The 23,368-nt window shown below is 45.1% G+C and overlaps 1 protein-coding gene across 3 annotated transcripts in view; it reads left to right on the forward strand.

The window, feature by feature from the left end:
* The window catches only part of TMC6 (transmembrane channel like 6), a 47,891-nt gene that overhangs the window by 7,045 nt on the left and 17,478 nt on the right, over positions 1-23,368 (forward strand). For all 3 annotated transcript variants that reach the window (XM_030208659.1, XM_030208660.1, XM_030208661.1), the window contains exons 2-11: positions 1,410-1,513; positions 3,355-3,471; positions 5,217-5,375; positions 5,745-5,850; positions 6,871-6,955; positions 12,220-12,474; positions 14,995-15,173; positions 18,293-18,437; positions 18,824-18,982; positions 22,828-23,000. In XM_030208659.1, the coding sequence (XP_030064519.1) occupies positions 1,459-1,513; positions 3,355-3,471; positions 5,217-5,375; positions 5,745-5,850; positions 6,871-6,955; positions 12,220-12,474; positions 14,995-15,173; positions 18,293-18,437; positions 18,824-18,982; positions 22,828-23,000 (1,433 nt within the window). In that variant the 5' untranslated portion in view covers positions 1,410-1,458. The remainder of the gene's footprint in view (positions 1-1,409; positions 1,514-3,354; positions 3,472-5,216; positions 5,376-5,744; positions 5,851-6,870; positions 6,956-12,219; positions 12,475-14,994; positions 15,174-18,292; positions 18,438-18,823; positions 18,983-22,827; positions 23,001-23,368) is intronic.

Below are 23,368 nucleotides of genomic sequence, written 5' to 3' on the forward strand. Positions count from 1 at the left end.
GTGACTTGCAGTGGAGGAAGGGGTACCACTCCCATCCTCTGTCCTCCACTGCAGCTACAACAGAGCAAATCAGCAAGTTAGAGAAGTTTCTGGCTCAGTGTCCCAACACAAAATCACCACTAATGACCTGTCCTCAGTCCATCCCCATGGAGAGACTGAGATCTTACTGCACATACCCTGGTTTAGGATTGAGGTTCATTGCTATGGTGATGTGTGCAGAACTAAAGCATGTGGAGACATTGCCCCCCCCCCCCTCATTTCTTTACATGGAGGGATCATGGGACAACAGGGAGGAAAGTCATACTGCAGAAGCCCCAGGGCACAGCTGAGAGGACATCGCTGTGACCCAAAGGGGATCTTGCTAGAAATGATTCATGGGGATTTGATATTGGAGGAGTCTAAGAAGGTTACAAACCAGGGCAGTGAGGGCCCAAATCCCCTTGTGATCTTATGCAAGTCACGCAACCCTCCATTGCCTATTAATCCCTCTGGGGACAGGGAAATACCTCCTGTAACTGAATGCAAAACTTCTTGAACTACTGGAGGAGCGGATTCTGCTCAGGCATTTTTCATTTGTAGCTCAAGGTGAGTTACATTCAGCTACAGTTGGAATTTCCAGATCCTGGAGGGTTTACAGTCTAAGGGATCCTTGAACTAAGCTGCAGTAAGAACATAAAAATAGCCATACTGGGTCAGACCAATGGTCCATCTAGCCCAGTATCCTGCTTTCAACAGTGGCCAATCCAGGTCACAAGTACCTGACAGAAACCCAGTTAGTAGCACCATTCCATGCTACCAATCTCGGGGCAAACAGTGGCTTCCTCCTGTCTGTCTCAATAGCAGACTATGGACTTTTCCTCCAGGAACTTGTCCAAACTTTTTTTTTAAACCCAGATACACTAACCACTGTTACCACATCATTTATTTATTTATTTATTAAGTTCCAGAGCTTAACTATTTTTTCAGTTAAAAAATATTTCCTCCTGCTCGTTTTAAATTATTTCCGTGTAACTTTATTGAGTGTCCCCTGGTCCTTGTACGTTTTGAAAGAGTAAGAAACGGCCTTAGTACACCTTCTCTTGCCCTTGCAATGTGATCTTGGGCAATTCATTCAGCTTCCCAAGGAGCCACAGTGATAGTTGAACCCTGCCTTTGGTGGTTCTCAGTCTGATTCTACAACCATTATGTTACTTCACCACTCTCGCAAAGCCAAGAGCTAAATCCAAATACTGAAGGAAGTTAAACCTCCTACAAAGCCACAGACATAGTCTATCCTGTTTTTCCTTAGTGCTGATGTCAGGCAGGGCTCTGCAGGAGATGTCCAGTGCTACTGACAGAGGATGGACATCGGCCAGGACTCTGCAGGACAGATCTCCTTCTGCACTCATCAGGTTCTTTGGTTTCTCTAGGCAGGATCTGAAGTTGCTCTACCACCAGATTCGGCACCGTGACTCGATTATGGAGCAGGATGAGGAGGAGCTGGAACTTATGGAGCTGCATCCTGGGGATAAAGGTAATCTTCCCCCCCTCCCCCTTCATCACACACCAGCTGTCTCTGTCACTGGTGGATCCTGGGATCACCTCTTCAGTCACCCAATACTAAGGCACTCTTGCTCGACCATGAGCTGGAGGTGCAACACCAGTCTTGCCGTTAGGTAATCACACAGAGAGACCAATGAACCTTCACAGTCTGCCCAGCTGGCGTAGTCTACGCTATGAAGGACTTATCCCAGCAGGACAGTTCATAGAATAGTGCTCCTTATTGCTCAAACATCCTGATGGCCTTGCTGGACAGTACAGGCCACCATCAACCTGCCAGCTTTATCAGTTCTAGGGAGCTGTAGACTGACTCTTAACCAGAAGCCCTGGGATCTGCAATATCACAAGCTTGTCCCATTTTTCTTTGATCACCTTTCCCTTGCCTCTGCTCTCAAGGTCATGAAGGGTGAGTTGTTTACAGTACTGCAATAGTAACCGCAGAACCAACGCAGTCTGTCTCCATGCTCTGCCTGGACCCAAACCCAGGTGCCATGTGACACAGGTGCAAGAGGCATTTTGATCAGAAATAAGAACATAAGAATAGCCATACTGGGTCAGACCAATGGTCCATCTAGCCAGGTATCCTGCTTCCAACAGTGGCCAATCCAGGTTACATGTATCCAGCAGGAACCCAATTAGTAGCAACATTCCATGGTACCAATCTCAGGGCAAGCAGAGGCTTCCCCGCTGTCCATCTCAATAACAGACTATGGACTTTTCCTCCAGGAACTTGTCCAAGCCATTAAAAAACCCAGATACCCTAATTGCTGTTACCAAATCCTCCTGCAACAACTTCCAGAGCTTTTGAAAAAATATTTCCTCCTATTTGTTTTAACAGTATTTCCATGTAAATTCATTGAGTGTCCCCTAGTAGTTGTACTTTTTGAAAGAGTAAAAAATTGATTAACTTTTACTTGTTCTTCTCCACTCAGGATTTTATAGACCTCAATCATACCCCCTCCCCCCCCCCCCCCCAGCCGTCTCTTTTCCAAGCTGAAGAGCCCTAACCTCTTTAACCTTTCCTCATATGAGAGGAGTTTGATCCCATTTACCATTTTGGTCGCTGTTCTTTGAATGTTTTCTAATTCCGCTAAACTGTGGCACTGTTTGTTTACGTGTATTGAAATATTTTTATTGACGAGCCATGCAGCCTCATACAGTCTGTATATACAGGACATACACTGCTCTATCTGCATGTACATACACCCTGGGGGGGTGTATACAGGACATACACGGCTCTATCAGCATGAACATACACCCTGGGGGGGGGGGTGTATACAGGACATACATGGCTCTATCTGCATGTACATACACCCTGGGGGGGGGTGTATACAGGACATACATGGCTCTATCTGCATGAGCATACACCCTGGGGGGGTGTATACAGGACATACACGGCTCTATGTGCATGTACATACACCCTGGGGGGGGGGGGTGTATACAGGACATACACGGCTCTATCTGCATGTACATACACCTTGGGGGGGGGGTGTATGCCTGAACAGACCTGTTTTTCTTAAGGATGTACAGGCCTGATTATGTGTTAGGCCAGAACGATTCCAGGTTAAACAAAGCCTTTATTAATAATCCAGTTGCAACAAGACTCTCAAATCACAAATTCTATAGTTGTGTGGCAGGACCTGTGTCAGGGGCAATTTGACCTTATATGATCTGGATAATAAACAGAGTAAGACCATCATACAGGGCATTTGGATAAACACGAGACTAGAAGAGGCTCCACGCTGAAAAGACCCGCACTAGTACTGGTCCTTTAAACCAAAAAACATATCAGGTGTGTTCATCTCTCGCTTGCAGGTAACGTGACGCACTTAAAGCCTCCTGCACATCATGCGGGTATAGGGGAAGACCTGAACGAAAGTTACTCCTCAGCCACGCTGAAAATCCTGGCTAGCATGCCAAGCCGGACCATAGGTGAGTTCTTATTCGGGTTAAACTATCTCTTGGGGGAGGCAGAAAAGCCTTCTGTTTTTTGGAAGTGGTGGTAGGGGCCAGCTTGGAAGGCCCTGAATGATCCTGTTTAAAACAATTTGCAAGAGACGGTCCCTCGGAAAAGGGGAAGCTTTCAAACCTAAATTCACACATTTCCCCGTGGTCTATTCCCCAGTTCTCAGAAGGAAAAGTACCCATACACCTTCCGCTTCAAAATTGCCTTGGGAAAAGTTTCTGTACAGGTTTGCATCTGTTTTTTCGAGTATTTTCAACATGACGTCTAAGTCGGACTTTGGATGTTTTGCGCTAAACGTCCCAAATCCGAATCGAAAATGTAACCATTTTTGAAAAAGCAAAATGCGGATCTTTTTTTTTTTTTTTTTCTTCCAAAAATACAATTTGTAATAAGGTTTTATGCTTTGTGCGTTAAAAAAAAAACCACAAGTGAAAAACATAGAAAATCAAGCCATTAGGGATGTGTGTGTGGGGGGGGGGGGGGGGGGGGCAGCATTTTTAGCAGACTGGCCCCCCAGACATCCCAGGAGAGCAGTGCTCCCAGGTACACATCTCACCGTTGCTCCCTTATCTTCTCTGCTGAGCCCTCCAAAACCCACTACCCCCAACTATACACCACTACAATAGCCCTTATGGCACCTATATGTGGGTACAGTGGGTTTCTAGTGAGTTTTGGAGGGCTCACAGTTTCCACCACAAATGTAACAGGTAGGGGGGAGGTATGGGCTTGGGTCCACCTGTCTACTACTCCAGGGTCTTGCTTGCTGCTCTAATGGACCTGAGTATAAAATATGAGGCTGTCATTCACATTTTTTGAGGGGTTGGAGGGGGTCAGTGACTACTGGAGGGGGTAAGTGGGGGGGGGGGGGGGGGGGAGTCATCCCTGAATCCTTCCAGTGGTTGTCTAGTCAATTTTCGTGTGTCTTATTTGCTAGACAAACAGGTCTAGACAAAACGCCTAGGTCGAAAATGTCAACATTTGGGTTTTGTTCTATTATGGCTGTAAAACATCCAAGTGTTAGGAACGCTGTAATCCTGCCTTCGAAACGCCCCCAACAATGCCCCCTTGTGAGTTGGATGCAATGCAGACAGAATGCATGAACAGGTTTTGAAAATACCGATTTGGATGTTTTGAGAAGAAATCCGTCCAAATGGTGTTTGGTGACACTTTTTGGATGCTTTTCTCTTTCAAAAATGAGCCCCAGAGTAGTATATTGAACCCTATAGGGGCTCATTTTCAAAGCATTGTAGATTTACAAGTTCCATAGGTCGCTCTGTAACTTTGTAATAAGTGCTTTGAAAATACGCCTCCAAGCCTGCCTTATCCAGAATAGGCCCAGAACCTCAAACTGAAAACCAAGTCACTAAGAAGGAATTTCACATTTACTCATTATAAAGTCTTAATTAATTACCATAAATGAAAAGGGGCTAGAAAGTGTCCTACTGTATTAGCACTTAATGCAACTAGTGTTCCCGACATGCAGACTTTTAACCACACTGAGAGGAGACGTTCCAGGGGACGAGGTTAGGTTGAGGGGGAAATTCACCTGTGTACTTTCGGATCTACATGGTAAAACTATGTTGTATATCTCTGTTGCTATTCGATTCCTGCAGCAGGGTCATTGTCCAAGTGCGGACGGTCTGGAAGCTGCTCCTAAGAAATAAAAGATGGATCTGGAAGGTTTGGTTGACATTATGTTCTACTGCTGCAGGTCGCAGTCGAGGAGCCATTATCTCTGAATATTACAATCGTACAAATAGACTCCGGCGCAGGAAAAGCCGCCCTTCCATACATGACTTGAAGTTTGCGGCCCGCCCCAGCATTCGGCAGTACAGCCTGGACTTCGACACTGACAATACAGCAGAGGAAGGTGAATTTACGTTGTCTCCTTCAGTAATTTGAGGTTTTACCTTTGTTAGCAGGCTCTAATTCCTGTATTGAAGGGCAGCGTTTAGAGACTGGAAATGTGAATCCTGGCGTTGATACACTGGGATGGGAATTCTACCATTTTCACTGCTCCCCTGATGTATGATGCAAAATAGGAGGGAGCTGAGGGTAGAATGAACAGGGGCCCTTGACAAGGGAGCTCCCCTTTACATGCTCACAGATCTGCTAAGAGATGCCAGAGAACAGCATGGCACCCTCCCCTTGGCCCAGTCTGGGTTCCCTGCATGCCCTTGAGAAGCTGGCATTAGCGACTCGGATGATAAGTGCTTCCACTGTGCTTGTTCTTCCCTAGAGAAGCGGAGTCTCCTGGTGACAGAACTGCAAAATCTTTCATCTGCACAGCGGAACCATTTGCTGCAAACGATGCCTATGAGCCTGGCAGTGAAACTGGAACTGAGGTCAGTGTCAACTATCACTCAACGTGTAATTAAACTCTGGAATTCGTTGCCAGAGAATGTGGTAAAGGCGGTTAGCTTAGCGGAGTTTAAAAAAGGTTTGGACGGCTTCCTAAAGGAAAAGTCCATAGACCGTTATTAAATCCACTATTTCTGGGATAAGCAGCATAAAATGTACTGAACTTTTTTGGGACCTTGCCAGGTATTTGTGACCTAGATTGGCTACTGTTGGAAACAGGATGCTGGGCTCGATGGACCTTTGGTCTTTCCCAGTATGGCAATACTTATGTACTTATCTATGTGCCTAGGGTAATATTGTCCTGGAAAATGGCATAACTGAGAGGATAGCACCAAATAAAGCCCATTTGGTCGAGGTGCAGAAGGGAGCAATGGCGTAGCCAGACCTCGACGTAGAGGGGGTCCAGAGCCCAAAGTGAGGGGACACATTTTGGCCCGCCTCTTTGCTGCTGCCACCCCCCCCCACCCACCCACTACCGCCTCCTCCTCACATACCTTGGCTGGCAGGGGTCCCCAACCCCCGCCAGCTGAAGCATTTGTCCATAGCTGGTCTCCGCCGCATTGCCTGCCCTGCTCTTCCCCTCACGTCACATGCATGCTTGTTTCTGAGAAACTGAGCGTGCACGACTTTGGACATTCTCAGTTTCTCTAAAATGAGCTTGCACACGACATGAGGGGAAGAGCAGGGCAGGCAATGCGTCAGAGACCAGCGCTGGACAAATGCTGCAGCTAAGCTAGGGGCCCCACAGCCAATTTGGGGGGGGGGACCCAGGCCCTTGTGGCTCCCCCCCCCCCCCCCCCGGTAGCTACACCACTGGAAGGGAGACCTTGTTGTAGCGCTTTGGGTAAACAGCTGGGACTCTCGCTTCTAACGTATTGTTTGGGACTCCGTGAAAAATTCTGTCGAGTGCTGGGTACCGATGGTAAAGTTTTATACTGATCTTATTTCTAAAGGCCCAAGACCCCACTGTCCTGAGACGTACTCTGTGCTGTCTTTCCTTGCAGGCATATGACATGTGTCCAGCAAGCAGGTGTTCAGAGGAGAGGGTCACTGCCCTGCTGTAGCCGGACAAGGTATCATATCATTATGGTAAGTATTCACGATACATATTTAAAATCTTTCATACGCGTTACCTGGGCTTTTGTCACCTTGTTTGCAGCCGTATATTCCCGGGCGAGCTCTGCGTTCCAGCCAACAGTCTTATTGTCTGTCTCCTCGCTGTTCGTAATCCCATCCTCCACATTTCGGAAGGTGATGTTTTGTGTCATGGGCTCCCTCACTTTGGAACCCTTTGCCTTTACTTTTACGTACGGAGCCTTCTCGCTCCTCATTTAAGGTTTTACTTAAAACGCACCTATTTCAGTCCGCTTTCATTAGCTGTTTTTTTTTTTCTTTTCTTTTTTAACTGTCGGACTTCTTAGCCTTAGGATCTTGTGAGATTCAACAGGATTGTTTTTATTGTTTTACTAGTAAAAAAAAGGCCGGTTTCTGACACAAATGAAACGGGCGCTAGCAAGGTTTTCCTCGGAGTGTGTATGTTTGAGAGAGTGTATATGAGAGTGACTGTGTGTGTGAGAGAGAGTGAATGTGCGAGTGTGTGTGTGTGTGAGAGAGAGAGTGAGTCTGGGTGCGAGTGTGTCTGTGAGAGAGAGAGTGTGTGTATGAGAATGAGAGTGTGTGCAAGTGCGTATGTGAGACACAGTGTGAGAGAGAGAGAGTGTGTTTCACACAGATACAGTGTGTGTGAGACACAGACTTTCTGTGACACTGAGTGTATGAGACCAAGAGAGTGTGTGAGTGACTGTGTGACACATAGAGAGTGAATGTGATACAGTGTGAGACATAGAGTGTGTGAGAGACAGTGTGTGAGAGTGAGAGAGAGAAAGACATTGACTGTGTGAGAGAGAGTGTGTGTGTGACAGAGATACCTCCCCCCCTCTCTGGTGTCAGGCCCCCCTCCTCTCTCTCTGGTGTCTGAACGTTACTGTGCAGGACGCTGAGCTCTGGCTGTGCTTCAAGGAACTGACCAATCCTATTTAATAGAATGCACCTCCAACATTCTGAAGCCGAGAAACCTCGTGTGGTTGGTCACTTCTGCTTGTGACGAACCCGGAAGTACGTGATGTCAATTCAGGAGATGGATACAGAGAGCAGGAATGCCTCAGCCATGCAGTCAGCTTCAGAACGTTGGATGTGCGTTTTATTATATAGGATTGTATTTGGTTCCTGTTTATATTATAATTTTCCTGACACACTCTATTTTGATGTAATTTAGAGATTTTAATGTATGTAAATCGCTTTGACGGCACCTGTCCTAAACAATTCATCAAACAAATGCAACCTCGATACAGTCCTGCCTCTGAACGTCTCCGTTAATTTCAAAATAAACATTTTGTCGCAGTGTCTCAGAATTGTCCCAACAGACTGCCGTCTGCCACCCGTCTAGGAAATGGACCCGGTAAGAGTCTGTAACGTACATCTGGAGTATCAGGAGAAAGTGTGCCCGATGCAAAGAGCTCCTAGCTCTCGGGGAACGTGTCCGTTCTCTTGAGGCTAGAGTAGCAGACTTGGTGGAGCTGAGGGAGACAGAGAGGTACATAGAGGAGACCTACAGGGATGTTGTAGAGAAGTCCCACCTCCAGTCTGGTAGCCCCTGTGCTACCTTGGAGGAGGGAGGTCTCCTAGAAAGAGAGCATCACCCTGGTGAAGTAGGAAGTACTCTTGTAGCCAGGACCTGCCCAACAGGGGATGTAGTATCCTCTCGCACCGAGGATATGTCTCCAAGTGCTGCCCGAGAGGGAAAGGTTAGGACAGCTGTTGTAGTTGGTGATTCAATCATTAGGCATATAGATAGCTGGGTGGCTGGTGGACGTGAGGATCGCCTGGTGACTTCCCTGCCTGGTGCGAAGGTGGCAGACCTCACGCGTCACCTAGATAGGATTTTAGATAGTGCTGGGGAGGAGCCAGCTGTCTTGGTACATGTGGGTACCAATGACATAGGAAAATGTGGGAGAGAGGTTCTGGAAGCCAAATTTAGGCTCTTAGGCAGAAAGCTCAAATCCAGATCCTCTAGGGTAGCATTTTATGAAATGCTACCCGTTCCACTGGACACTGACACTTAAATTGCAGCCACTGGACACCATGAAAATGAAAGTTTAGGCCACACATAACTATCAAGCTAGACTGTGGACAATCTCAAGATTTGTTGTGGTATTAAGGCAGGATTCATCAGTTAGACTTCTTCCTAGTTTTTCTTTTTACAATTGATACATACAAAAGTTCTTTGGTGATTTTTTTTTTAATTTTAATTATGTATTAACATATTTCTTTCAAACTTGGGGGAAATATTCAGCTGTCAGTGGTCAGCGTTTCTTTCAGTACTGACCACTGCTGGCTGAATTAGACTCGGATATACAGTGCCAGACTGTATCTGAGTACTGGGCCACTGGATAGCTGAGTACTGACAGTGGATATCTGACAACCCTCAGAGAATACCTGAGTACCAGCAGTAAATATCTGAGTACCAAGCACTGGATATCTGAGTATTGACAATGAATATGTGAGTACTAGACACTGTGTAATGGGCACTGAATATCTAGTATTGGTATGGAATATCTGAGTACTGGCATTGAATTTCTGGCTACTAGCATTGAATATATGGGAGTGGAGGAGTAGCCTAGTGGTTAGTGCTGCAGACTTTGATCCTGAGGAACTGGGTTCAATTCCCACTGCAGTTCCTTCTGACTCTGGGCAAGTCACTTAACCCACCATTGCCCCAGGTACAAAATAAGTACCTGTATATACAATGTAAACTGCTTTGAATGTAGAAAGGTGGTATATCATTTCCCTTTCCCTATTTGAGATTCTGCGTGGAATGTTGCAACTATTTGAGATTCTACATGGAATGTTGCTACTATTGAGATTCTGTTGCTACTATTTGAGATTTTATGTGGAATGTTGCTACTATTTGAGATTCTGTTGCTATTATTTGAGATTCTACGTGGGAAGTTGCTACTATTTGAGATTCGGTTGCTACTATTTGAGATTCTACATGGAATGTTGCTACTATTTGAAATTCTGTTGCTACTATTTGAGATTCTACATGGAATATTGCTACTATTTGAGATTCTGTTGCTACTATTTGAGATTCTACGTGGAATGTTGTTAGTGGAGGAGTAGCCTAGTGGTTAGTGCAGTGGAACATGGAATGTTGCTACTATTTGAGATTCTACACAGAATGTTGCTAGTGGAGGAGTAGTTTGTGGTTAGTGCAGCAGATTTGATCCTGGGGAACTGAGTTCAATTCCCACTGCAGCCCCTTGTGACCCTGGACAAGTCATTTAACCCTCCATTGCCACAGGTACAGAAACTTAGATTGTGAGCCCACTAGGGACAGAGAAAGTACCTGCATATGATATGTACAATGCTGTGTACAGCTAGTAGCAGTACAGAAATGATTAGTAGTAATGGCATGGAATATCTGGGCATACTCGGTGGCCTGCCGGAGTTGCCTGGGTACCACTGAAATTCAAGGGAGGAACCCGGATGGCCTTTTTGCTTTCCTGTATGAATTTCTGTGGTTGCACCATGACTCTGCACCTGACCGATCCGGACAAGATAGTCAGTAGCTCTCTCTGGTTATTTGCTGCTGATTATACTGTGAACTCTGACCTGAGCAGCGCTGGTTAAATGAGTCGGAGCTTCTCCTCCAATAACTAGCGCTGAAATCAACCCCTTTGATTTTATTGGAAGTTTTAAACCAATTATACACCACACATAAACCTTATAAAAAAACCTTTTGTTGCGCCAAACAATTGCATTGAGGCGGTGCAGGATACACCAGTGAGTCGCTCTTCAAACGCTGCCTCTGCGTTGCATCTTCCTATCCTTTTTAACTGTCCACTGTATAAAATAAAAAGGGCTCCAGATAGCTTTATGTTGACTAATATTTTGCTGTTGTAACATACATACTTCTTCCATCTCTTAAATGTAACGGGAGGGGGGGATACTTGCTCTTTCAGTTTGAGGCAGTCGCCATTATTCTGAAGATTCATTTTAAGAGAGCAGTCAGTATGAGAAGTGCCTAATCTGAGTTAATACCTGTACGTGCAGGACATCAGACTCTCAGAAACAGAAGCCTGCGCGGCCACATTGGTGATCTGCAAGGGCCAACTTCTAGTGGAATAGCAACATTCCATGTAGAATCTCAAATAGTAGCAACAGTGGAGGAGTGGCCTAGTGGTTAGGGTGGTGGATGGTCCTGGGGAACTGAGGAACTGAGTTTGATTCCCACTTCAGGCACAGGCAGCTCCTTGTGACTCTGGGCAAGTCACTTAACCCTCCATTGCCCCATGTAAGCTGCATTGAGCCTGCCATGAGTGGGAAAGCGCAGGGTACAAATGTAACAAAAATAAAATAGATACTATTGGAGATTCTACATGGAATGTTGCTACTATTGGAGACTCTACATGGAATGTTGCTATTCTACTAGCAACATTCCATGTAGAAAGCTGCGCAGGCTTCTGTTTCTGTGAGTCTGACGTCCTGCACGTACGTGCAGGACGTCAGACTCACAGAAGCAGAAGCAGAAGCCTGCGCGGCCACATTGGTGATCTGCAAGGGCCGACTTCTAGTGGAATAGCAACATTCCATGTAGAATCTCAAATAGTGGCAACAGTGGAGGAGTGGCCTAGTGGTTAGGGTGGTGGACTTTGGTCCTGGGGAACTGAGTTCGATTCCCGGCACAGGCAGCTCCTTGTGACTCTGGGCAAGTCACTTAACCCTCCATTGCCCCATGTAAGCCGCATTGAGCCTGCCATGAGTGGGAAAGCGCAGGGTACAAATGTAACAAAAATAAAATAGATACTATTGGAGATTCTACATGGAATGTTGCTACTATTGGAGATTCTACATGGAATGTAACAAAAAATATTTCAGTCTCCCTAAAACTTAAAAATACCTATTCTGTGACTGATATGTGTATTTAGAAATTGTTTAAATATATTGTTTGATTTTTTTTTTCTTTGAATTGTGTATACATATGTATGAATTTAATTTACATATGCTGGATTTTGTAATTTGTATTTACAAATTGGGTATTTCTGTTTGTCGTAAGCCAGTGTGGTTGATCCTACAGGACTAAAAAGGAGGAGTGTAAGATTGCAAGTGATTGAGCATAGCATGGTGAGGTCTGTCAGGTTTAGTGGAGTTTCACCTTTGGAACTGAATTGTGAGGGGGCAAGAAGGTATTATGACAGGTTTGCATTTGACATGGTTGTGTCAGGCTTGTGTTTCACCTTGGGAAAGTTGCACTGACTCTCTCTCTCTCTCTCTCTTTTTTTCCTTTTTTACAGGGCTTCCGAAACCTGTGGTACACACTTCTCTCCTTTGTCTATTCTCTGCAGCCCTGGCATTACTCCTTGAAGCAGATCAGTGGTCGCTTTGGATCCAGTGTTCTGTCCTATTTTCTCTTTCTCAAGACACTGCTTATGTTCAGCATCTTTCTTTGTCTGCTCAGCCTCTTCTTCATCGTTCTCCCACAAGCTATGCATCCTCCGAAAGTGATGAACCAAAGGACCTTCACAGGGCTGGAACTCCTAACGGGAGCCGTGAGTGCTGAAAGGGACTGGGGAAAACATTCTTTCCGCTGCTCTACTGTGTTGGTCTCTGTGTCTCTTTCCAGATTCAAGAAATGTCCTTGGCCTGATAGTTTGTGTTACCAAAGCAATAAAGAATGGTGAAAGGAAAGAATTATTTCTGGTCAGATCATGTTTCTGGCCTGCTAGAGCTACATTTCTCCTCTTTCTCCTAGATGATAACATTTGTCCTGCTTTTTTATACAAAGTCTTTTCCCCTCTCTCTTTCAGTTTTTGAGAAGTGTGTGGCTCTTCTCTCTTGGAATTTTGCAAAGTATAGGAAAGAGTTACTTTTCTGTTACTGTTGCGTTGCATGCAGAGTCCAGCTTTATAAGGTTTCCAGTTCAGTTTTTGTCTGCATCTTTGGTTCATGACTGTGCTTACTTATTCTGTATTGGGTGAAGGTCGCTCTCTGTTCTGCATGTGTGACTGAAGTAAGGGATAGAAAATAAGACAAAGAATATTATAATGTCTCTGTATTGTTCCATGGTGCAACCTCACCTTGAGTATTGTGTGCAATTCTGGTTGCCGTATATTAAAAAAGATATAGCGGAATTAGAAAAGGTTCAAAGAACAGTGACCAAAATGATAAAGGGGATGGAACTCCTCTCATATGAGGAAAGGCTAAAGAGGTTAGGGCTCTTCAGCTTGGAAAAAAGACAGCTGAGGGGAGATATGATTTGAGGTCTATAAAATCCTGAGTAATGTAGAACGGGTAAATGTAAATCAAATTTTTTAAAACTCTTTCAAAAAGTATAAAGACTAGGGGACATTCATAAGTACATAAGTACATAAGTAGTGCCATACTGGGAAAGACCAAAGGTCCATCTAGCCCAGCATCCTGTCACCGACAGTGGCCAATTCAGGTCAAGGGCACCTGGCACGCTCCCCAAACGTAAAAACATTCCAGACAAGTTATACCTAAAAATGAGGAATTTTTCCAGTCCATTTAATAGCGGTCTATGGACTTGTCCTTTAGGAATCTATCTAACCCCTTTTTAAACTCCGTCAAGCTAACCGCCCGTACCACGTTCTCCGGCAATGAATTCCAGAGTCTAATTACACGTTGGGTGAAGAAAAATTTTCTCCGATTCGTTTTAAATTTACCACACTGTAGCTTCAACTCATGCCCTCTAGTCCTAGTATTTTTGGATAGCGTGAACAGTCGCTTCACATCCACCCGATCCATTCCACTCATTATTTTATACACTTCTATCATATCTCCCCTCAGCCGTCTCTTCTCCAAGCTGAAAAGCCCTAGCCTTCTCAGCCTCTCTTCATAGGAAAGTCGTCCCATCCCCACTATCATTTTCGTCGCCCTTCGCTGTACCTTTTCCAATTCTACTATATCTTTTTTGAGATACGGAGACCAGTACTGAACACAATACTCCAGGTATATAGTAATACTTTTAAATAGGAGGAAATATTTTTCACTGAACCAATAGTTAAGCTCTGGAACTCATTGCCGGAGGATGTGGTATCAGTGGTTAGCATATCTGGGTTTAAATAAGGTTTGGACAAGCTCCTGAACGAAATGTCCATAGTCTGTTATTGAGATGTGAGATGGACATAGGGGAAGCCACTGCTTGCCAGCATGAAATGGTGCTACTATTTGGGTTTCTGTCGGGTACTCGTGACCTGGCTTGACTACTGTTGGAAGCAGGATACTGGGCTAGATGGACCATTGGTCTGACCCAGTATGGCTATTCTTATGTTTAAGGGGTTATGTTTCTTTGTAGAGAGGATCAAGGTTCTGTCTCTATACAGGACAGAGCTACTGAGCCATCTGTGTGTCTTACCTAAGCAGAGTTGTGTTCTCTGTATCAACGTTAATCTCTCTGGCTTTCTTTCTTTTTGTTTCCATTTCATTGTGATTCAGATTCTGGCTCTCTCTCGGTTGGTCATGGCTTTTATTTGTGTCTCTGTTACTGTCTGTCTGTCACAGCTTTTCTCTGTCTCAGCAGCAGTGGGGCACTTATTTTGGTTGGAGGGGGTCAAGGTGGCCAAACAAGCCAATCTGGCCCCACCCTCAAGCTGTCGAGTTATTGATACTGTGCTGTGTAAAATATTGGTGGGCCAGGACCCCAGTGCCCACCCTCCCACTGCCTATGCATCTCTCTCTCTCTCTCTCTCTCTCTTAATCTCTCTCGCTGTCTCTCTGTCTCTTATTCTCGCTCTCGCTTGCTCTCTCTTAATCTCTCTCGTTCTCTGTCTCTTATTCTGTCTCTCTTATTCTCTCTCATTCTCCTGTCTCTTATTCTGTCTCTCTTATTCTGTCTCTCTCATTCTCGCTCTCTCTCTGTCTCTTATTCTCTCTCTTTCTCTGTCTCTTATTCTGTCTCTCTCATTCTCGCTCTCTCTGTCTCTTATTCTCTCTCTGGTATTCTCGCTGTCTCTCAATCTCCCTCTCTCTCTCTCTCTTAATCTGTCTCTTTTTCTGTACATTCACATGTTATAGTAATCACTTGTCTTTTTTTTTTTCTTCCTTCCCAGGGCAGCTTTACTTTCTCTTCTATGTATTACGGTTACTACAGTAACTTTACTCTGAATGAGGTTTGTGCCAATGGCAGTCGTGTGAACCCAGTGGGGCAGTTGCCCTATAACATGCCATTGGCATATGCATTTACTGTGGTCATCGCCTTCTTCATCACCTGCATTGTCCTTGTGTACAGGTGAGACGTCTTCCATTGGTCGGAATTCCTTGTTAACATTAGGACTGGGTGGAGCCAGCTCAGTGCTGCCAGGTGGGAGGGTCAAGGTTCAAATTTATTTCGTTTACTACAAATCTTAAAATCTAAGCAGTTTAAACAGAATGAAATAAAACCAAATAGGGGAACACAAAGACAATCGATCAAATCTATTAGACAACATTATTAACAACTGTTAATACAGAGAGGTTTCTAGAAGGAGAGCATCACCCTGGTGAAGTAGGAAGTACTCCTGTAGCCAGGACCTGCCCAACAGGGGATGTACTATCCTCTCGCACCGAGGATATGTCTCCAAGTGCTGCCCGGGAGGGAACGGTTAGGACAGCTGTTGTAGTTGGTGATTCGATCATTAGGCATATAGATAGCTGGGTGGCCTGGTGACTTGCCTGCCTGGTGCGAAGGTGGCGGACCTCACGCGTCACCTAGATAGGATTTTAGATAGTGCTGGGGAGGAGCCGGATGTCTTGGTACATGTGGGTACCAATGACATAGGAAAATGTGGGAGAGAGGTTCTGGAAGCCAAATTTAGGCTCTTAGGTAGAAAGCTCAAATCCAGATCCTCTAGGGTAGCATTTTCTGAAATGCTACTCGTTCCACTTGCAGAGCTCAAGAGACAGGCAGAGCTCCGGAGTCCCAATGTGTGGATGAGACGATGGTGCATGGAGGAGGGTTTTAAATTTGTTAGGAACTAGGCAACATTCTGGGGAAGGGGAAGCCTATTCCGAAAGGATGGGCTCCACATTAACCAGGGTGGGACCAGGTTTATGGTATCAGCATTTAAAAAGGAGATAAAGCAGCTTGTAAACTAGAAACGGGGGGAAGGCCGACAGTCGCTCAAAAGCGCATGGTTCGGAATAAGGTATCTTTCAACGATATCACCAAAACAGGAAAGATAGGGTATCCTGAGAGTGAGGTTGCAAAAGAGACCGTAGTAGATCAGGTGTCCTTAAATAAAAATAAAAATCAGACAAAAGATTGCAAATTAATACTGTCAAGTACTAAGCATGATATAAATAGGAACAACAAACATAGTTTAAAATGTCTATATGTGAATGCCAGGAGCCTAAGAAATAAGATGGGAGAGTTAGAATATATTGCACTAAATGAAAAATTAGATATAATAGGCATCTCTGAGACCTGGTGGAAGGAGGATAACCAGTGGGACACTGTCATATCGGGATACAAATTATATCGTAGTGATAGGGTGGATCCAATTGGTGGAGGGGTAGCATTGTATGTTAAGGAGGGCCTTGAATTAGATTGAAGATTCTGCAGGAAACAAAGCACTTCTTGGAATCACTATGGATTGAAATTCCATGTGTAAAGGGGAAAATGGTAGTGATAGGAGTGTACTACCGTCCGCCTGGCCAGGATGATCAGACAGATGCAGAAATGTTAAAGGAAATTAGGGAGGCTAACAAACTGGGTAACACAATAATAATGGGTGATTTCAATTACCCCAATATTGACTGGGTAAATGTAACATCGGGGCACGCTAGGGAGGTAAAATTCCTTGCTGAAATCAAGGACAGCTTTATGGAGCAGCTGGTACAGGAGCTGACGAGAGAAGGAAAAATTCTAGACTTGGTCCTTAGTGGAGCACATGATCTGGCGCGGGAGGTAATGGTGCTGGGGTCGCTTGATAAGTGATCATAATATGATCGGATTTGATATTAGCTTTGAAGTAAGTATACATAGGAAATCCAATACGTTAGCATTTAACTTTTAAAAAGGAGACAGTCTTACACAAGCTCATCTGTGCACAGTTTCTTTCTGCTGTTACAATGACGGTTATCAGAGCCTCCAAGTAACCTTCTCTCCTCCTTTTTACTTTTAGTGCAAGATGATTGAAATTCTGGAATATGTTTCTTTCATCTATGAATCTTTTCTGCAGGGAGATCAGTTAATCTATGATTATTCTTCACATTGCTGTCCTATAGCTCAGCTGCAGAATGAGTCGTGTGTCCTCTGTCCGCTACGTAATTTAGTAGAGAGAATGGGGTTACCTAGCATTGTCCTGGACTTTATCTCTGTTCACCCTTCTTTAAGCTTTTTCCAGCATTTGTGAAGTACCGGACGTTGGAAAATGTTCTCATGACCGCTGCAGCCTCTCCAGCAAAAATGAAGTCTAAACTCTCTCTTGTATTGTGCTGAGAAAAGTGAATCTGCATAGACGTCTCCTGTGGAACTGTTCAACCACTTGTCTACTTACTCCTCTAATATGATTTGATGTATTTTGGATAGAATCTTTTCTAGACTTTTAAAAACATATATGCTTTTCTAGTGCACAGAAGAGAGGGGTCATAGTAACATAGTAGATGACTGCAGAAAAAGACCTGCACAGTCCATCCAGTCAGCCCAAGAAATGTGCCACTTTTTTGTGTATATCTTACCTTGATTTGTACCTGTCTTTTTCAGGGCACAGACCGTACAAGTCTGCCCAGCACTATCCCCGCCTCCCACCATTGGCTCTGGCACAGACCGTATAAGTCTGCCCAGCACTATCCCCGCCTCCCAACCACCAGCCCCGCCTCTCACCACTGTCTCTGGCACAGACCGTACAAGTCTGCCCAGCACTATCCCCACCTCCCAACCACCTGCCCCGCCTCCCACCAGCAGCTCTGGCACAGACCGTATAAGTCTGCCCAGCACTATCCCCGCCTCCCACCACCGTCTCTGGCACAGACCGTACAAGTCTGCCCAGCACTATCCCCACCTCCCAACCACCTGCCCCACCTCCCACCAGCAGCTCTGGCACAGACCGTACAAGTCTGCCCAGCACAATTCCCGCCTCCCACCATTGGCTTTGGCACAGACCGTATAAGTCTGCCCCGCCTCCCACCACCGTCTCTGGCACAGACCGTACAAGTCTGCCCAGCACTATCCCCACCTCCCAACCACCTGCCCCGCCTCCCACTACCGTCTCTGACCGTGATATGCTTCTTGTAGGGTCTGTTTTCATGGCAAAGTATTGGTAAGAGGGTACCCAAGTCTCTGTCGTAAGTTGTCTGCTCTCGTGATATAAATGTACCTTCCTTTTCTGTTGCCACTTGATCTGTGATTCCTGTCTTCTCTCTCTCCAGCATGTCCCGCTCCTTTGGAGAGAGTTATCGCATAGGAAGCACATCGGGAGACCTCGCCAATAAAGTCTTCTGCTCGTGGGACTTCAAAGTCATACAGAGACGTTCCGTTCGCCTACAGCACGAAAACATTCTTATCCAGCTGAAGGTGAGGTCAGCTTTGGCTCGTTTAATGGGTGTATCTCCTCATACCCACATGGATCAGAGTAAGACGGACAAGAGGCAGGAGTGTGGGATGGGAGAGTGAAAGGAGCTTGGGCTGGGGTTACTTGGGCAGAATACCGACATAGTGAATGACAGCAGATAAAGAGCAACTGACCCGTCCAGTTTGCTCAGTTGAGATGCTTCCTCTCTGGTGCCCTTCACTTTGGGTAAACACAAATATAGATTTCAAACTCAAACCGACATCAGAGCCCCCCATGTCTCGGATTCAGCCTCTACCGCTTCTCTCTATTATCTGTTCCCTCCAGTGCTGGGAAGGACAAGACCTTTTTTTTTTTTTTTTTTAAACATTCTGTGCCCTTTTCTTTACAGGAGTTGCTTTGTGAGAGGAAAGGACACGCGGTCCTGCTGATAACAACGTGGGCAAAGCTGAGGAACCTGGCAGTTCACACTTTGGTGTGGATTCTGTCCCTTGGAAGTGTGCTGGGATCTGCCATTCTTGTCTATTACATCTCTGAATACATGCATAAGGTGTGTGTGTGTGTTCCTCTGTGAAGAGACAAAGGACACAGAGTAACATATAGTAACATAGTAGATGATGGCAGATAAAGACCTGTACAGTCCATCCAGTCTGCCCTACAAACTCATAGTATAAGGTATGATGAGATACAACCTACGTATACTTGATCTTGATTTGTCCTTGCCATTGTTGGGGCACAGACTGTAGAAGTCTGCCAACGATAGGCCTTGTTCTCCAGTTACTGAAGCTGAATTTGTCCAGCCATGATCAGGGCACAGACTGTAGAAGTCTGCCAAGGATAGGCCTTGTTCTCCAGTTACTGAAGCTGAATTTGTCCAGCCATGATCAGGGCACAGACTGTAGAAGTCTGGTCAGCATTTATACTGCTTCTCAATTATTGGTGTTGCCATCTAATTACCCCCCAAATTATTACATACTGCAAACAAATGGGGCTTGAACCAGTGACCATCAGTGTTCTGGATTGGTTCATAGGTAGCTGTTCTCGCCATGAGGCCTACAGCTCTACATAACAATTGCCTTCTGTTATCTTAGCTTTGACATGGGCTACTGAGGAACTGAAGGCAGCACCAGCCCCTATAAAGAGGAGCTATACACATGTCCTGAGAGTTGGTCTTCATCTCTCTATTGGATTGTGAAGATGCTACAGCTAGGGATAAACCCTCGGATGTTTCTGTAGTTTTGGGGTGGAAAACTGGGAGAGGAGCAGAGGCAGAAGAAGGGTAGGGAGTGACTGAGTCACAGAGGGTACTACTACTATTTAGCATTTCTATAGCGCTACAAGGCGTATGCAGCGCTGCACAAACATAGAAGAAAGTCAGTCCCTGCTCAAACAGCTTACAATCTAATAGACAAAAAATAAAGTAAGCAAATCAAATCGATTAATGTGTACAGGAAGGAGGAGAGGAGAGTAGGTGAAGGCAAGTGGTTACGAGTCAAAAGCAATGTTAAAGAGGTGGGCTTTCAGTCTAGATTTAAAGGTGGCCAAGGATGGGGCAAGACGTAGGGGCTCAGGAAGTTTATTCCAGGCATAGGGTGCAGTGAGACAGAAGGCGCGAAGTCTGGAGTTGGCAGTAGTGGAGAAAGGAACAGATAAGAAGGATTTATCCATGGAGCGGAGTGCACGGGAAGGGGTGTAGGGAAGGACGAGTGTGGAGAGATACTGGGGAGCAGCAGAGTGAGTACATTTATAGGTTAGTAGAAGAAGTTTGAACAGGATGCGAAAACGGATAGGGAGCCAGTGAAGGGTCTTGAGGAGAGGGGTAGTATGAGTAAAGCGACCCTGGCAGAAGGCAAGATGGGCAGCAGAGTTTTGAACCGATTGGAGAGGGGAGAGGTGACTAAGTGGGAGGCCAGCAAGAAGCAGATTGCAGTAGTCTAAACGAGAGGTGACAAGGGTGTGGATGAGGGTTTTGGTAGAGTGCTCGGAAAGAAAGGGGCGGATTTTACGGATGTTGTAAAGAAAGAAACGACAGGTCTTGGCGATCTGCTGGATATGAGCAGAGAAGGGTAAGGGACACCACTCATCTGTCCATTCATCCTTCCCTCCCTTGATTTGTCATTTTTGTCCTGCACTTTCACTCCATCTCACACCCTTCAGGGGCCTAGTTTTTTTTTTTTTTTAGCCTGATGGTTAGTGCAGTGGCCTGAGAACCAGGAGAACTGGGTTCAATTCCCACTGCAGCTTTTTGTGACCCTGAGAAAGCTACTTAACCCTCCATTGCCCCAGGTACATAATAAGTACCTGTAGATAATATATAAATTGCTTTGATTGTAACCACAAAAAAGCAGTATAGTACAGTCTCGATTATCTGACATAAATAGGGCTGACCCGTTGTTGGATAACTGAAAAGTCAGATAATATGGAAAACGATGGCAACCCCTTAAAAAAAGTACAGAAAACATACTTTATGTATGAAGAACAGGCATAGGGTTATCTTTAATTGTAAGAACATTGTTTATTAACACTAATCAGCAACAAAAAAATTACAAACATTGTTTTAGCAGGTAATTTGAGCACAAATACAGTACAGAGCAGTGCTCGGCACAGCAATTGTACAGCAGGGAATGTGAACAGATATACAGAACCGAGCAAAGAAATCCATATTTATCTACTGCGTATTCAGCCTCACTAGAGTTGTCTTCAACATGAACCAAGCAGAGCTCACAGCTTTGTCTTCTCCGGTCAATAACAGTTTGAAGCAGATATCAATATAGCGGAACTGAAACTGGAAACCCTCCGGATCTAAGGATGAGAGAATAAAGAAAGTTCTGTAAATTTAAACAAACAAATAGGAATAGGTGTACAATACACAAGAATCTTACCATGGTTTGCTTGTTGCAAAAGCACGGTCTCTGATCAAAAGTGGTTCCGTGACAGGAAAAGCAAAGTCTACTACTACTACTTATCATTTCTAGAGCGCTACTAGACGTACGCAGCACTGTACGCTTGAACATGAAGAGACGGTCCCTGCTCGACAGAGCTTACAATCTAATTAGGACAGACAAACAGGACAAACAAGAGATAAGGGAATATTAAAGTGAGGATGATAAAATAAGGGTTCTGAACAAGTGAATAAGGGTTAGGAGTTAAAAGCAGCATCAAAAAGGTGGGCTTTTAGCTTAGATTTGAAGACGGCCAGAGATGAAGCTTGACTTACCTGCTCAGGAAGTCTATTCCAGGCATATGGTGCAGCAAGATAAAAGGAACGGAGTCTGGAGTTAGCAGTGGAGGAGAAGGGTGCAGATAAGAGAGAATTACCCAGTGAACGGAGTTCCTGGGGAGGAATGTAGGGAGAGATGAAAGTGGAGAGGTACTGAGGAGCTGCAGAGTGAACGCACTTATAGGTCAATAAGAGGAGTTTGAACTGTATGCAGAAATGGATAGGAAGCAAGTGAAGGGACTTGAGGAGAGGGCTAATATGAGCATAAATCAATATAGTCTCAAACTTTAATGTTTCTTTAGCCCTTCCTTTCTGCAAAAGTTTCAGCTCTATAGAGAAGACAATTTTCTCTTTTGAATGGCCAAAAATTGCCACCATGCTGTAAAAGCAAGGTCTCAACTTAAACCTTCTTCAACGGAAGAGAAGCCAGTCACTTCTTAACAACGATGAGGGGCACATGAAGGAGTATCAGCTGCAAAGCATGGTTTCCTTGCAGAGAAGCACGGTCTCGAATCAAAAACATGGCTTCCTTGCAGCCTATGAAGCCTGAAAACAGGAAGAGAAGTTGCGTGCTTCTTAATGGCAGTGTGATGGTGCCACCGTGGGGGGGGGGGGGGTCTGTTGGATACGCGAGATGGTCGAATTAGCGAAGGACAGATAATCGAGTCTGTACAGTATATCAAATCCCATCCCCTTTCCCTTTTGCTTACTTAATACACATAACTATAGCAGTACCAGCCATATAAAAGACAGCCCCTACTCCAAGGAATGTGCAGTCCAACTCAGGTTTCAGAAAATGTATTTAGTACCATAATCATGAGATGCCAGGATTTATCTTTAAAAGCAGCCTGGAATAGGTGACGTTTCAGGTGGAACTTGAACATGGTGACAGAGAGGCTGCACTGCTCCCTTTTCTCCAAGGTTGCTGGGGGGGGAGGGGGTAGTGCACCCAGTGCCTGTAACCACTGGAGCAGAGGGTGCCATGAACTATTCATGGGAGCTCTGTATTGTCATGTGCACCATTTGACCTTTACAATTTCTTATGGAAGTGATATGTTGCCTCCCTTTGCGTTGATCTATCAAATTTGCGAGAATACTACCTGGCTTATTACCGTGTTTGTATAACTGATATCTATGGGGTAAAAATTCACTAAATAAATAAATCTCTGTTGCAGGTTTACAGGGGCAAAGTGAAGTACAGCAGTGAGATACAGCTGGAAGCTCTGCTTCTACCACTGCCCCTTCTAGTCTCGCTCATCAACCTGCTGCTTCCCTATCTCTACAGCCTTCTGGCACTCTGGGAGAAACAAGACTCCCCCATTCTCGAGGTCTATATCGCCATCTGCAGGTAGGAGAATGAGGCTGCAGTGTGAACTCCACAGAGTGTCTGAGGAGTGGAAAGCAGTGCAATAAGAGGAGCCTTTTTAGGGTGTGCTCATAGCCCTCCTTTTACTGCCTTCTATGATTACATAGCTGCTACAGAAATGGGGTTGGTCTCTTTTTAATAATTTGTTGCGTTTTCAAAACTGTGCATTTTAATGCAAAGTCCACAGAGTTTGCTCCAGGACTGTGTACTGACTTCCCAGGGAAATGTTCCTGCAGTGGTTAGTACAGTGGACTTTGATCTTGGGGAACTGAGTTCATGCCCACTGCTGCTCCTTGTAACTGTGGGCAAATCACTTAACCCTCCATTGCCACTAGTACAAAATAAGTACC

Source organism: Microcaecilia unicolor, chromosome 6 (genome assembly GCF_901765095.1).
Source record: "Microcaecilia unicolor chromosome 6, aMicUni1.1, whole genome shotgun sequence".
In the NCBI taxonomy this organism is placed as follows: Eukaryota; Metazoa; Chordata; class Amphibia; order Gymnophiona; family Siphonopidae; genus Microcaecilia; species Microcaecilia unicolor.